At 33.2% G+C, this 14,949-nt stretch overlaps 2 protein-coding genes across 3 annotated transcripts in view; both read right to left on the bottom strand.

Moving 5' to 3' along the window:
- LOC113515646 (tubby-related protein 4) overlaps window positions 1-893 on the bottom strand; it is a 41,640-nt gene extending 40,747 nt beyond the window's left edge. For both annotated transcript variants that reach the window (XM_052893335.1, XM_031910139.2), the window contains exon 1: window positions 563-893. In XM_052893335.1, the coding sequence (XP_052749295.1) occupies window positions 563-658 (96 nt within the window). In that variant the 5' untranslated portion in view covers window positions 659-893. The remainder of the gene's footprint in view (window positions 1-562) is intronic.
- A 1,468-nt stretch (window positions 894-2,361) lies between these two features.
- On the bottom strand, window positions 2,362-14,932 carry LOC113515544 (DNA polymerase theta). Its single transcript, XM_026899791.3, is given in 10 exon segments — window positions 2,362-2,805; window positions 3,535-3,799; window positions 4,253-4,580; window positions 5,433-5,602; window positions 7,538-7,719; window positions 9,114-9,242; window positions 9,245-9,296; window positions 10,183-12,107; window positions 12,347-12,471; window positions 12,553-14,932. Coding segments are annotated over 10 exon segments (5,640 nt in total). The 5' UTR covers window positions 14,727-14,932; the 3' UTR covers window positions 2,362-2,515.
- Between the last annotated feature and the right edge of the window lie 17 nt (window positions 14,933-14,949).

Here is a 14,949-nt window from a genome sequence, read left to right as displayed (position 1 = left end):
CTCTCGCTCCCTGGCCCTTTGCTTCGCCGCCGTAACATAGATTACAATTGCGCGAGTTGGCAACGTTTATCCACAAGTCTCTAGGGCCAAACTACAACCCGTACCAAATCGCTTTCGGTCTGGTTCGAAGAAATGGAAATTTAATGCAATGTAATAATGCGCCGCAATCGCGCTTGACGTGGCTTTGATGACACCGTAATCTGTTCGCGATTTAACAAAACTGCTACGATTTCTGAGATACCGTCGGAGTACATTAAAGGTAATCATTTGCTATTATAATCCGGATGCATTAAATAATAACGCACAATCGAAACAAAACCTTCATTAACAAAACTATTTAGTAATTTTTTTATTGATATCTCAGCGGCCTGCGTATCTATCGCAGAGTAAATGATCGCGATTAGTAGCACGTACATTATAAATGACGATTAGAAAGAAGCTAAAAAGAAATGGAACAAGCAAGTCATCTACGTTGGCTTGTACGTGCTACGTACGCCACTTGAGGGAGCATATTGAGAAAAATCAGACACAAGTTAGGTACTATAGAAATAGCGCGTCTCACCTCCGGCAACTCGTCGGGTACCTTCCCCATCCACGACAGCGACAATATTGTGCAGTCGCATTTAGCGTTCACGTTCCTCTCGAAATGTAGGTGCATTTTCGATGTTCCTAATAACACTTAAATGTAAATGGAATGCATCGTTACGTGGTAGTCACGCGCGCGGATTTGACATCAGCACAAAATTTGCATTCAACGCAAACATTTTACGTAAACTAAAGATGCATTTAAAAGCTGAACGCGATATATCATCTATGTGGTTGTGTGGTATGAGTTAAACCGGACGGGAGCGCGTCGCTGGGCACTCCGTTGACTTGACGGAGGGTGACAAGCGAAGGGCCTTCAGCCGTCGCTAACCGCGCAGGTATTGATTACGCGCAGGGGGCGGCGCGCATAACCTGCGACCTCTGTCGCTATGAGCAAAACCACGGGAAAGCGGCCGGAAAAGAGGAAAAACCGATGGGGAAATACGCGGAGATGGCGTTGAGATGTTTACCATCACTTGGCGTTTACAGGCAATGCGTTACGTGCCTATACCCCGCCCTATTCGATATTATGATTACTGAACTGTACCAGTCAGCCACCGTACTCATGTATCATCCATTCTTGAACATTTGATATATCAATGAGAATACCTTTGATTTCATTTTTATATCTTTAAAATAAAAATATACTTTTCCTATTACTTTATACAATTTAGGAAATAGGAAGATGATACCTAATACTTCTTAGGAAAATTTCTCTTCGTGCGCCGGTTATAGGTATAGGTGATAATTAAATTTGTCTGCCATTTCCAATATACCACCAATTAAGCAATTGAATTTGCGGGCAATATCTATTAATGAGGGTAGATAAAATACATTTTTTTTTATATAACTTAGAATGGCAAACAAGCTGACGGCCCACGTGATGGAAAGTGGTAACCGTCGTCTATTGACATGAGCAGTCTATGCCATGGACATAACAGAGTATACTGTTTCGCCCATGATACCCCCCATGCGTTGCCATTCCGACTCAGGTGTTATTCCTCTGTACCCTGTTAATTCATGCCATATCTCACCCTTTAAACTTATATATTACAAAATTATATATATATATATTTTATAACATAGGTGTTAAGTTTGGCATTTACACTATCTATGTGTCAACATTATAATAGCAGTCGTAATCTGTCCACTGCTGATCATAAGCCTCCCCTATACACTGCCATAAAGAACGGTCCTGAGCCACCTGCATTTACTAACACCCTGCAATGTATTTGAGGTCGTCACTCCATCTAGTGGATGCGCATTGTACACTGCGTTTTCCCGTACGGGGTCGCCACTCGAGAACATTTCTTTCCCATAGGTTGTAGGTTCTTCGAGCCGTGTAACTGGCCTATTGCATATCCATACTTCAGATTCGATCTTTTTCTATATGTATTACAGTTTTATCATCGTCATATTATATCAGCCTTTAACTATCCACTGTTGAACATAAGCCTCTCCCTTAGGAAAGTTTTGCCAGTAGTTGCCACGCTTGGCAAGCGGTATTAAAATTTAATAAATAAAATGTCGTCTAAATTATTTTTAATATTGCTTTGCCTATGTCCATTATTCAGCCAAACAGTTTACACTGAACAGTTGGACTAATATCCAATTTAAACGCAGTTCTCACAGTTGTGTTCCTCGGGGTCAAAATATTGTAATGCACATTTTATCTTGATACGTTATCTAGAAGTGTATATCATAGGTGTATCTACTTCTGAAATCCACATGCACAAAATAGCGGACAAAATGTTAATAGCAAATAAAACGACAATAAACATCAAACACCACCATAATTTTATTTCCAGTACAAACTATAAAACCGTTACAATATCACAAGAAAAGCAATTAAAAATATCACAGGCTAATAATATAATTTCATAACTGACTATTACAGAGACTTTTATAGCATACAACAATATGCTTCAGTTCATACTTTTATTTCCTCGAGTGAACCCCATTTATAGCCACATTTAACTTTAACAGGTAAAGGCACTTTTAAGCGTACTGTATCTTCCATTACTTCTCTTATCAAAGTGATAAAGGAAGCCTTTTTGGATTCAGGAACTTCATATATAAGTTCATCGTGCATTTGTAAAATCAAACAAGGTCTGTCTATAGTTCCACCAGTTCTGTTGTCTATGGCACACATGGCAGCTTTCGCGATATCCGCCGCTGAGCCTTGGATAGTGGTGTTCACCGCTTGGCGCTCTGCTGCGGCTGATTAAAATGTAAATAATAATGATAATTGAAAAATGTTACTAAAATATCTTTTCTTCTATGATATAGACTGAACAATTAATACTTTTTTCTGCGGAGACAGTTATCCTTAATTCAGTCCGACGACCACCTACTATGAACTTTTGTGGATTGTAATTATTTATATCAACTTTACTCACATAAATCGTGAAGTACAATTCTATTTTGATGAATTACAAGTATACTATTATATTCCTAAAAGTATACTATATTATATTACTTCGCCTGTACATGATCTAATATTTATTAGACTTGTAACAAAATATTTTCAAATAACTGTGTTTATAAGTAGTATATCGTTACTCTATAAATTATTTATAGTACCTAGTACGGCCAACAAATTTATAGTGTAATAACAGAAAAAGTTTTTAAATATTTTTACTTCTTCGATAAAAACAATTTATTTCACATTCGTTTAATTTCATATCTATATAATTTGCATATGTGATAAAATTCAACAGAATTAGAGATACGTATTAAAAAAGATATTAGGCCTTTACACACTCATATTAAATACCTGTTGCTTAAATGTGAACAATTAAGTTGAATTTAACCATACCCTATATTATTATGAAGGAAATTATTAGCAATAGAAACTATCGTTCTTCAAGTAGAGACAAATATCAAATAGCCGAATATCAGAACATACGAAAAATATTATTTTTAGGGAGTCGGATAAAAATAACTTACTTTTCTTGTGCATGAGGTTGCTGTTGATATCAGGCAGGAACCTCTTACGGTTCATCAGTGTCTTCACGTAACCATTCTTCCTACATTCGTCGATAACAGTCTCCGTGAACGTGCGCACGCTTGGGTATGTCTTGAAGAACGAGTCCATGAACATGGCCGCCTCTAGCTCGGTGACATCGAGGTGCTGTGCGAGAGTTCTATTCCCCATACCGTATAGGATCCCATAGCAAAGTTGCTTCGCCTTTTGTCGCAGATCATCGTCAACCTAGCAAAAAACGCATTTTTTATGGAATTTGGAATGGCAACCACCAGATAGAAAATCGTCACGGTCGCCTATAGGCTTAAACAGCGCCATGAACATTACAGAATGCAAAGAGAAACCCATGATACACTTCCTTCATTGACGTTCCTAAAAACTGGCGATTTGGAAAATTTGAGCTTTTTTGTTATTGTGATCTAAACTACTAATATTACATATAAAGAACAAAGTAATGAACTTTCATTTGTAATAAATAAACTCAGAAAATACTTAATCGTTTTAAAAAAATCTTGCACCTATATAAAGCCTCATTTTTCTTCACCTATTTACACCTATATCATCGAGTAACATGACTTCTCACTTTATTTTCAACAAAACCGTGCGAAGCCAGGAATGAGTCGCTAATGTCATTATAAATATAATATATATTAATCCTGTGAAAAAGTGGTTGATCCTTACCTCGTCCTCAGGCACGTTACTCCAAGATGCTGCGATCGACTTGAAAACGTCAACATCCGATTTCATTATTTTCATGAGAACGGGATCCTCGCTGTAGTGAGTCAATATCCTCATTTCTAACTGACAGTAATCGGCCGACACCAACAAATGTCCGGGGCCAGCCCTAAATATGTTTCTACAGTTGAACTCCATGACGTCATCGGTGTTCGTTTCGTTTGCTGTCAAATATTTGACAGGAATTGAGAAAGTCCGCGGAACATTTTGCAAATTAGGCTCGTGCATGCTGACGCGGCCAGTGCACGTGAACATTGTATACGAGGGGTTGATTCTGAAACACACCATATTTTATAATAATCTAGAGAAAAAAACAATCATCATATCAGCCTTTAACTGTCCACTGCTTGTACACATAAGCTTGGGAAATTTCACCAGTAGTTGCCACTCTTGGCAGGCGGATTGGCAACAGAAGTCAGGCTTTAGACATGTTTTAAGAGAAACGCTGCTGCCCATCCCTCGCCTTCCCTTAGTCGGCCTTTACGACTCGCACGGGAAAAGAAGGGGTAGCCTATTCTATGCCAGGACCTACGGCAAAAATAGAAAAAAAAAACAATGAAAACATAAAAAAAAATCCCGAATTTTAAACTAGAAACTCAATGCAGACAAACAAGATACTACATGCTTAACCACATCCTAATTAATATTATAAATGTGAAAGTTTATAAATATATTTGTATATTTATTATTTAATAACGCTTAAACGACTGAACGGATTTGGATGGAATTTGGTACAGGGGTAAGTTATATTCTAACTTAAAACACAGGCCATTTTATATATTGTTTCATGCTGTCAAAGTCGCGAGAAACGAGTAGTATTTTAAAAAACTAAGTACATGATAATATAAAATAAATTTATTTTTAACCGAAAACCGGAGAGCTTATTTACGCAAGCAACGTCACCGCGTCACGGAGGACGTCAAATATTGACATTAAACGAACTACGCATTATTTTATCTTTTCACTTATGCAATAGATTTGTAAAAGCAATTTGTCCCTACTTTGTTATTAGCAAAACTTATGAAAAAATCATATACAGGTCGTATGATATTCTGTATTTTCTTGAGAACGGATCGAATATCAGTGCTGCCCTAGAGACACGTTTGCGGAATACCATAGTGATTACCTATCGCCGACGCTGTACACGCACGCCTTCTCTGCGAGTGGGTACAATGTTTTCGTCAATATAGAGTTCAGTTTCCTCCAGTACATTACAATACTTGATATTGGAGTATTGTGCGATGTGAGCACACTTTTCTTTGTACTCACTTTACGACCCTTGTATATACCTAGAACCTAAAATCGTAACTTTGTCATATTCATGCGACTTGGAAATTTGTATGGATATATTTGGAACTACTTTAATAAATGCTAAGTTTACACAAGCTAGATATGGGAACAAATAATGAATAAATATCTAATGATATTTAAATTGTATTTAACAATAAAATTTTAAATAAAAGGGGACACTGAGGTCGATTTCTCTAAACTTATCTCTCCCTTACCCTAATATTTCAATTTGACAGTTTCAGGAAATTACTGTTTTACGAACCATCATAAACTAACCCCCTTATTCATAAAAACATCAAACCTCTCATAAACCTAATTTTGCTATTGAACTGTTTTGTCTCTTTCTCTTATACTGTATTTCTCCATTTAAAAGAACGTGACAAAACATTGTAATAGTTAAAGCAGGTTTGTTAGAATGTTTTAGTTTTTATATAATAAGTGGGTTAATATACAGGGTGGAAGGGACAGGTTGGCCAAAACGAAAACAGCTGATTCAGATGAATGGTCTGAATTAGATGACAGATTATTTTCCATATAATTAACGATTATTAGTTTTGATACCACGCAATGTATTTGAAATTTTACGATCCACACGACGCATGATACCTACAATGCGCGCTCAATGGCGCTTCTGTGTAGATAGTTTTCGTACGCTTGTGGCGTTGACCTTACACAGCGGGGGCAAAGAGATTGTTAGTAATGGAGACTAAGAATCCCATTGCTAGCAATATACCCAACTAGATCGATCTCCTCGCGTTTCCCCCTGGAAACTATCATGTTTAATTCCTGATAAATTCATCATGATGGGCTAACTGGCCTGTTTTCGTTCTCATCTATCACCCTTCACTGGTGCTCCACCAGTGTATCACATCATTGCAGGCGGAGTTAACATTCCATTTTCTCTGGTAAAAAAAAACCTTACACAACTGATTCCGCGCATCGTAGTAGGATTTTACAATTACAACAATTACAATGCTGCTTTTTGGTATTTCATAATGTTTCACTATAAAATATTATTATTTATTTATATTATAACATCATAGATTTCATGATAATAAAATAGATATAAAAAAAATTTTAAAAATTTGAAGGTCTTCGAAAGAAATTTCCACTGGTTTTCAGTTCAGAATAATGGTCTGAATTCACTATCTCAATTTTTGCCAACTTATCCCTTACACCCTGTACAATAATTATTATTTAAATCTTTTAGAAATGCAGTTCATATTGGCCTTAGAATAAAGATTTGACTATCATATCAAATTTGAAATTTTAATTTTAGACATAGATTTAGAGAAATGGCACCTCAAAAGCGATCCCACAGTCTACTTATGAATCATTCGTATGAAGATGACATAAATTATATAGATAGAGCATCGAGAATAAAAATCAAGTCAACTTTTAGTCAATTAAACGTCTAATTGGTGGATACACGTTTTGTTTTTTTAATAAAAACAAAGGCATTTTTTTCAGTGTTGCAAGAATTTAGATTAAAAATTTGCTAAATTTTTTAAATTAGAATAGAGAATTAGTTTCTGACATAATATATACAAATGTGCATATTGCTTACAAATTAATATACATGTATTAATTGAAATAGCAGCCATTTTCAATTATTTGGATGGACTTTAATTGTGGCACAACTAGTTATTTTGATTTAAAAACTAAACTACTGAACCGATTTTGATAAAACTTCTATAAGACCAGATTGATAGTTATCCTTTCAGAAAAAAAAATCTAAATTGATTTATAAATGACGGAGTTCTGAAATAACAAACATAAAAATAGACACAAAAATTAATAAATAAAAAATAAAAAAAGTAATACAGAGGAATTGGAAACTCATTTTTAAATAGGTTGAACTCATGTACATCAATTCAATTAAGTTTACAATATCATATGCGCTTATAAAAGTTAGTTTAAAAAAAGCAATATTGAACATACCTTGGCAACATCTTTTGACGAATTAAAGTTGAAATGATATCCACAAATTTTATACGCTTTCTTTTGAAGCGTTTCTTGAGAGGTTTTTACATCAATCAACAGCTGTGACGCGAGATCCTTGTCTACGCTCAGCCCTTGAAACTCGCAGTTTGATAGAATCTTCATAACTTGTATTTCAATGTCTGTGAGAAAAAATGCTTAATTTAATTAGTAAGATATTTAAAAAATTTCTTAGTAATAGTAAGAAGTTAGAAGCATAGATAAATAAATCGTTATTTTCGAGGACAATATCACCAACCTTAACGCTCATACGACTGTGCGCAGAGGAATTAAGTATGATGCCTACGGCCACTTTCTATCAGCAAACAGCTCGTCACGACAGGGAGTTCATCTCCATATCTTAGAGTCGCATAGAGCGCGGTTTCAGAAATGTTTTCTCCCACGAACGCTCAGATTATGGAATGAGCTTCCTGTTGAGGTTTTTCTAAGAGATTACAGCATGGGATATTTCAAAAGGGGTAAAGGTTTCTTCAAGGTCGAAAACGCGAGCGTAATACTCCTGGTATTGCATATATTCATAGGTTACGGTAACTGCTTACCATGAGGTGGTCCGTATGCCACCTTAACGGTATAAAAAAACCAAACCCGAATTTTACCTATTGTAATAAATAATAGCTTTTCTTTGGAAACGCAGTATAATGACATGGACATCACCTTTCATATATATCATTAATTGTATTATTCTATAATATCTACTGTTCTAATACACATATTAATTACTAGTTTAGTTATGCTCAATACATCATACGCGCGATTTTAAAAGTAGGAGAATAAATGAATCAAATAATTTCTTGAAAAAAAATTTCTTAAATAATGTATAAAGATAAAATATTAACTCTATTGTAAGTTAGAACTTCAGGAACACAACTATAAAACTGCATTCAATTTGGTGCAGTAGAAACAAACATACAGGTAGACAAATTTTCTAAGAATTATTATTTTATCACGTATTGGTTTTGTTAAGATCCCTTATATTTTTTTATATTATTTTTCCATAAACAGACATCATCTGCTTACAATATTATTTATTAATAAGATTATTACGTAAAATGAGATTTGTATTAAAATCCTAACCTAATCTATTAATTAAAATTTTATTATTTTAAATGTTAATCTATTTCTGTATTTCAGGTTATTACAAGAAAAAAATGTAGTATTGTAATCTACAGTTAGAATCGGAACCGTCAAACAACAGTTATACACTCGTATATACATGTAAATTAAATAATAATTAAAGATTGTGTCCCACGAAAAAAAAACCGGCTTCAATTGTGACAAAACTAGGTATTTTGATTTAAAAACTAAACTATTAGACCGATTTTGATCAAATTTCTATGGAGCCAATCTGTAAGCATATTATTTTAGACAAAAAAAAAAAGAATTTTCTAAATTGGTCTAGATTCATGGAGTTTTAAAGTGAAAAACAAAAACTTAATTGATAATCTCCATCGTTTTGAAGTCGATTAAACAAGAACATAAATTTTAAATTAAAAAATATTAACAAAGTTAAACTAACGAAGTGTTTCCTTTATAGTATTATACTGTTCTGACAGTATTTCTTCCTGCTTTTCTGCAACAGCCCAAATACACCACGCTCGGATACATGCATCTTCGAAGGTGTCTAATTCATTAAATTTTTCGCTATATTATTAATCTTTATTGAAATATTTGATAAGTCTACACCACAATACTTTTTTGTCTGTAAAATAAAATATTATTATATCATTCAATCTGACCCAACAGTCTTATATGCCTACAGGTATAACATTTTGAATTTTTTTAATATCATAATTTGGTAAGATTATAAATAAATAATTAAATTATAAATAAGGGGAAGGTAATTTTTACCAATGGGATCTAATAAGTACATTGTTAGCAATATATTCTACCACTTCGACCTCTACGTGGTTACTCCTGGAAACTATCGTAGTTTCCGATTCTTGACAAATTAGTAACGATGGGTTTAACTGACGTACTACCATCCTCACCTATCATTGGTGCCCCGCCAGCGTATACCATTATAGCAGGCGGTGTTACTATTCCATTTTCATTCATAAAAAAACAATACATTATAAGTAGTTATTATAGTAAGTATAACCGAGAATTGCAAATAAATTTTACTTGCGCAACGTAAAAATAATACTATTTCACAAGTCAACATTTGCATAATATAGGTACAATTACTAAGTTCAAACTGTACAGGCATTACTCTACAAAAGGTTAACGCAATTGCGTAACAAAATCAAACAATATTATAAATAGCATAAATTGTGAAACATAAATTCCCTGAATTTATGTTTCACAATTTATGCTTAAGTAGTCCTCTCTGATCCGAAACAGGTACAGATAATAAGTAAACAACTTGAAAATTAAACGAAGATGTAAAGTGTAAAAAATTAATAAATATGATCAGATACTGAGTGTCTCGAAATTATCTAAATCGATTTACAAAAATTAAAAAAAATATGTGGAATAGGACTTTTCGAGATGAACAAATAACTATTTTAAAATATTAGTTTTCACTTTAAAGATAATTGATTTTTGTAAACATTATTAGATACTTAATCTATTACGCACACACTTACCAAGTACATAATGTCCGGTATCTTTTCATCACTATTTAGGAGCCATTCGAATAAACAGATATCCATGCTGGGCAGAACTAGATCGATATGGAAATACTGTTTCATGTGAATGTAAATGTTTCTTAAAGACATTACTTTCAATTTCAGTGATGGGTTTTGAAACAATTGACATAATTGTTGTTTTAGCTTGTTGTCCAAAAAAGTTAGATCCAATAAAACACATTCTTGACCAAAGCAGATACATATTCCAAGCTTGCATTGTATACTATCTGAAGCCTTATCATTCCCATTTTTCCTTGAGCCCTGTAAAACCTTAGACCCAATTACTTCATTCTTAATTGTATCTCTGTAAATAGACACATAAACAGAGGCTTCTTTTAGATTTGACAAAATATCTATATTGTCTATAACATCCTCTTCTCTTAATATAACATAATCAAATTTAAATTCATCAAGTACAACTGTATACTTCATTGATTGTGCGAGATCCAATTTTAACGCAGATAATTTTAAATCACTGTTAGAGACAGAATAACACTTATTTACAGCGATTTTAATTTTCTTTGCAGGATGGAAATCATGGCTAATAGATTCTGCTCGTCTTTTCTGTGAACTAATGAAAATATTTCTTATTGAAGTTTCATTTCTTTGTGAAGTATTTGCCACTTCTTCAGATACATTAAATGCAACTTCTAATTCATTTTCGCTTATTCTATTTTCATCATCATAAATTAACTTTATATCTTCATCTGCTTCTACATCAATAATAGTAGATTTAAATGCATTTAGAAAAGTATCGGAGTCTACATTAATATAACCAGAAGTTATTTCTGACTTATTTTCTTTTGATAGTTGTAATGTTATCTCTTTATTAAATAGTTTGCTTGTTATCGAATCAAGCAGCAAGCTTTCTTCAAAAAGACTAGAATTATCACCTTCTGAGGAAAATAAACTAATATCATTGACAGGTGAGATTTCTTTAGAGACAATTTCTGAAATTGGAGGTTTATCTTCCGAATCACCAAAACTTAAATTTGGTGATTGTATATTCACCGACCCGATATTTATGCCGTTTTCTGTTGTTTCATTAAAAATAAGTGAATCCCAGGCAATTTCATCTTTAGGTACCTTAGATAAATTACAGTTCATTGTTGTTACTTTAGTAGATACAATGTCATTTGCAATTTCATCGCCTAAAATATTATTATTATTATTACTATTTACAAAAATTTCATCATTATTAATTAATTTACAGATGGCATTTTTGTTGTCATCTTCTAATTTATTTAACTGAGATATTGGTGTCGTATTCTTATCTTGATTGTTCTTGTAAATTCCCGCAGTCTGTAAATTACTGCTACAATCCAATTTTTGTGATATAATTCTATTTCTAATTGCAGTAGGCAGTAAAGTTTTAGGGTGATTGCTAAAGTTTACTTCATCAGATTTGTGTATTTGATCTAAATTTACGTTTTGGGAATTATTTACATTTTTAGTGCTTATATCTTCCCATTTGATGTCAGCAACACCTATTTCAAGTTTTAAATATTTCCTAGCCTCTGAAATAAGATTTTCAGCTGCTTCTTTAGCTGTCATACCACAGCAACCCGTAATCCAAATATTTCTTATTTTATTCCGTTTTCTTATATCATCATAGTCATCTCCTTCTCTTCCTTTCGTACTCTGAAAAGGCACTGACTTATGAAGAGCATTTTCGATTGCATTAGCATCAGCACATGCAATACTGGCAATACTCTCATAACCAGAATCAAATAGAGTCCGAGCTCTAACGCCATTTAAAGTGGGCAATTTCATCAATTCCACTAATTCTGAATGGATTCCAAAATGCAACCGATCTTGGAACTGTGATATTAGCATTTCCATATTTTTCCAACCCAACTGACGGCAAAAAGCCGTAACCATACCTACAATGTAGAATAAATTATTTAATTACACGTAAATTAAACTGGTATTTATTACATAAAAATATAATGTAGAATAAGTACGAATGTGCAATAAAAAGACAGGAGAGAGGAAAAATAAAGACAAACAGAAGAGATAATATGTTAATCATGAGTAGCATAGAAATGATGATTTATAACTGGAACCATGCTTGTATTATAGTAAAGCCACTAAGGAAATTAATTATCAACTAGTCTATTACCTGCAAATGTGGCTGCTGCTTGTTGCAGGCTTTGTAGAAACCCTCGTGCACATTGAAACTTAGCTGCCACCTCTGACAGCGGCACTTCATTCACTAAATCTTGTAAAGCCAAAGCTGTATAAAATCTATTAACAAAAGTTAGTTAATTGTATTATTGTTGTTATTCCAAATTAATCAACTATAATATATAATTTAAATAGTCTCACCTTTTGTGAATGTTCATTTTATTTTGTACATTATTTAGCTTATTATTACCTCTCAGATTGCGAATAATAAAACTTTCCTGTACACCAACTAATTCTCCTACTCTTTTCATAGATCTCGTTAAAGATTCCCATAAAGTCAACAAATGCAGCCAATCTATATCACCCCATTGACTACTTACACTATATGGTGTTACTAAATAAATAAGATGAAGATCTGTTTCTAATACTAAACATTGACGGGCTTTCTGTAATTCACAAAATAGTGACAACCCATCGTTAGGGGCCATTGATGAAGAAAGACATGCCTTCCCTAGTGGTGTAGCAATGTAATGCTTTTCTTCTCCATCACCTTGGATTCTAACTAATTCATAATTGATCAATTGATCTAAGGTATTGTTCAATAATATATTTTGTGATAATGATTTGTTTTGCTGTACAAAAAGTAAAGTACATTTAGAATACAGATCTAATTCAGTCTTTGTACTAACAATTTGACTAGCTATCATTTCAAGCACTGCTCTCATATATTTATCTTCAGTATTAATACAGCTCTCAACAGGATCTAATGCACCCATCATCAGTTCAAATCCTATTTTCTTTTCAGTTTCAGAACATATCAATATACTTTCACCTTTTGTATCTCTGCCCATTCTTCCTGCTCTTCCAATCATTTGTTTATAGGTTAAAATATTTATTGGTTGCCTTTGAAAAACTGGTGATCTTACAATGACCTTTCTAGCAGGCAAATTGACACCAGAACTTAGTGTAGATGTGGCTACTAAAACTCTTATCGCTCCAGATTTAAATCCACCCTCAATTATATCACGCTCGTCAAAAGTAAGACCAGCATGGTGGTATGCAACACCAAAAGATATAGTAGTCTTCAAGATATAATCCATACCAACAGAACAGTTCTTCAACTGTTCCAATACTTCAAAAATACTTTCTGTTTTTAATTGGTTCCTTAAGACTAATCCCATATCAACTCCACTAGAACCAAGTTTATAAAATGATGATGCTATAGTTTGAGCTAGATTTTCACATCTATTTTTGGTCATACAAAAAATGAGAACTGAACATCCATCACTTATAGTATCTAGACAGATTTTCAAGACATTATCACTTTCTCCCATGTCTGTATCACTGCTTATTGTGCTTACAAGCTTACCAGTTTTATCAAAGAGTTTTGTTCCTACCAGACAATATTCATCTAATGGTATTGGTCGAAAATCTGTTACAAATAACTCGGCATCCAACCAGTTAGCTAATACATCTAAATTAGGTAATGTAGCAGACATACCAATAATTTGTATTGAAACATTATCCAGTTTTGATGATACAAATTTAATTTTAGTTAAAAGAAGCTCTAAAATGTATCCTCTATGAGAATCCCCCAGTAAATGTAATTCATCAACTACAACAGCACCTAATTCTGATATGTTTCCTTCATCCAAGAGCTTGTTTAATAAGCTATTTGCTTTCTCTATAGTGCAGATTGCAATGTGAACTGCTTGCAAACCACCAGGAGGTGATTGTGAGCCCATAAACCCTTCAACTCTTATTCCTGAGCTAGACAATATGTCTTGCAAATAAAACATTTTCTCTCTAACTATAGATACAAAAGGCAATATTATAATTACTTTTCTTTGCCGTTCGAGAACAGTTTTAATTGTTAAGATCTCTGCAACAAGTGTTTTACCAGCAGATGTTGGAGCAGAATACACCAAATTGTTATAATCCAATAAAACTTTAGGATTGCTTAAACATTCTACTTGCCAATCAAACATTTCAACAATATGTCGCTCCTCATACTTTTCAGCAATTCCCAGAGGCAAACCCCAGTCTTTTAAGTTTTTACTGATTTTTCGTGTAGTGGATAAAATTTCTTTATCAGTTCGACACTGTGAAGGAAGTTCCACTTTGCTACATTTACTAATATCTGGTAAGCATATTGTATCTTGGGAATAATCATTACATTTGTTCTTTATCAAAGAAATAAGTTTTTTGTTTTCTTTAGGTGTATAAAAGTTCTCTTCATCTATTACATATTCCTTAACAGCGATTAGCGTTTTTTGCAACGAAAATGAAGTGTCAAAATCGTTCTCTAGAAATCCAACATTTTCTGCTAATATTTGTGAATCAATTACCTCTTTATTATTACTAAGTTTTTCCATTATTCTGTTAAGCTTTTAAACTTCTTACAAGATATTAAAAGCTTTAAAGAAAGACATGATGTATCTATAATGTATGTCGAATACACTAAATATAAAAATATATATGCGGCATTTACCAAACTAATTCATTTTCATTCTAATTTTTAAAAGAAACAGAAACAAGAATATAAATTCATAATCAGAAGAAAACAATAACAATGTTTAAATGTCAACTGTTTGCCAT

Source organism: Galleria mellonella, unplaced genomic scaffold, assembly GCF_026898425.1.
Source record: "Galleria mellonella isolate WM207_F2 unplaced genomic scaffold, CSIRO_AGI_GalMel_v1 utg173, whole genome shotgun sequence".
NCBI classification, from domain to species: Eukaryota; Metazoa; Arthropoda; class Insecta; order Lepidoptera; family Pyralidae; genus Galleria; species Galleria mellonella.
The sequence above is the reverse complement of the archived record's forward strand: the minus strand, read 5'-3'. Positions and strand labels throughout refer to the sequence as shown.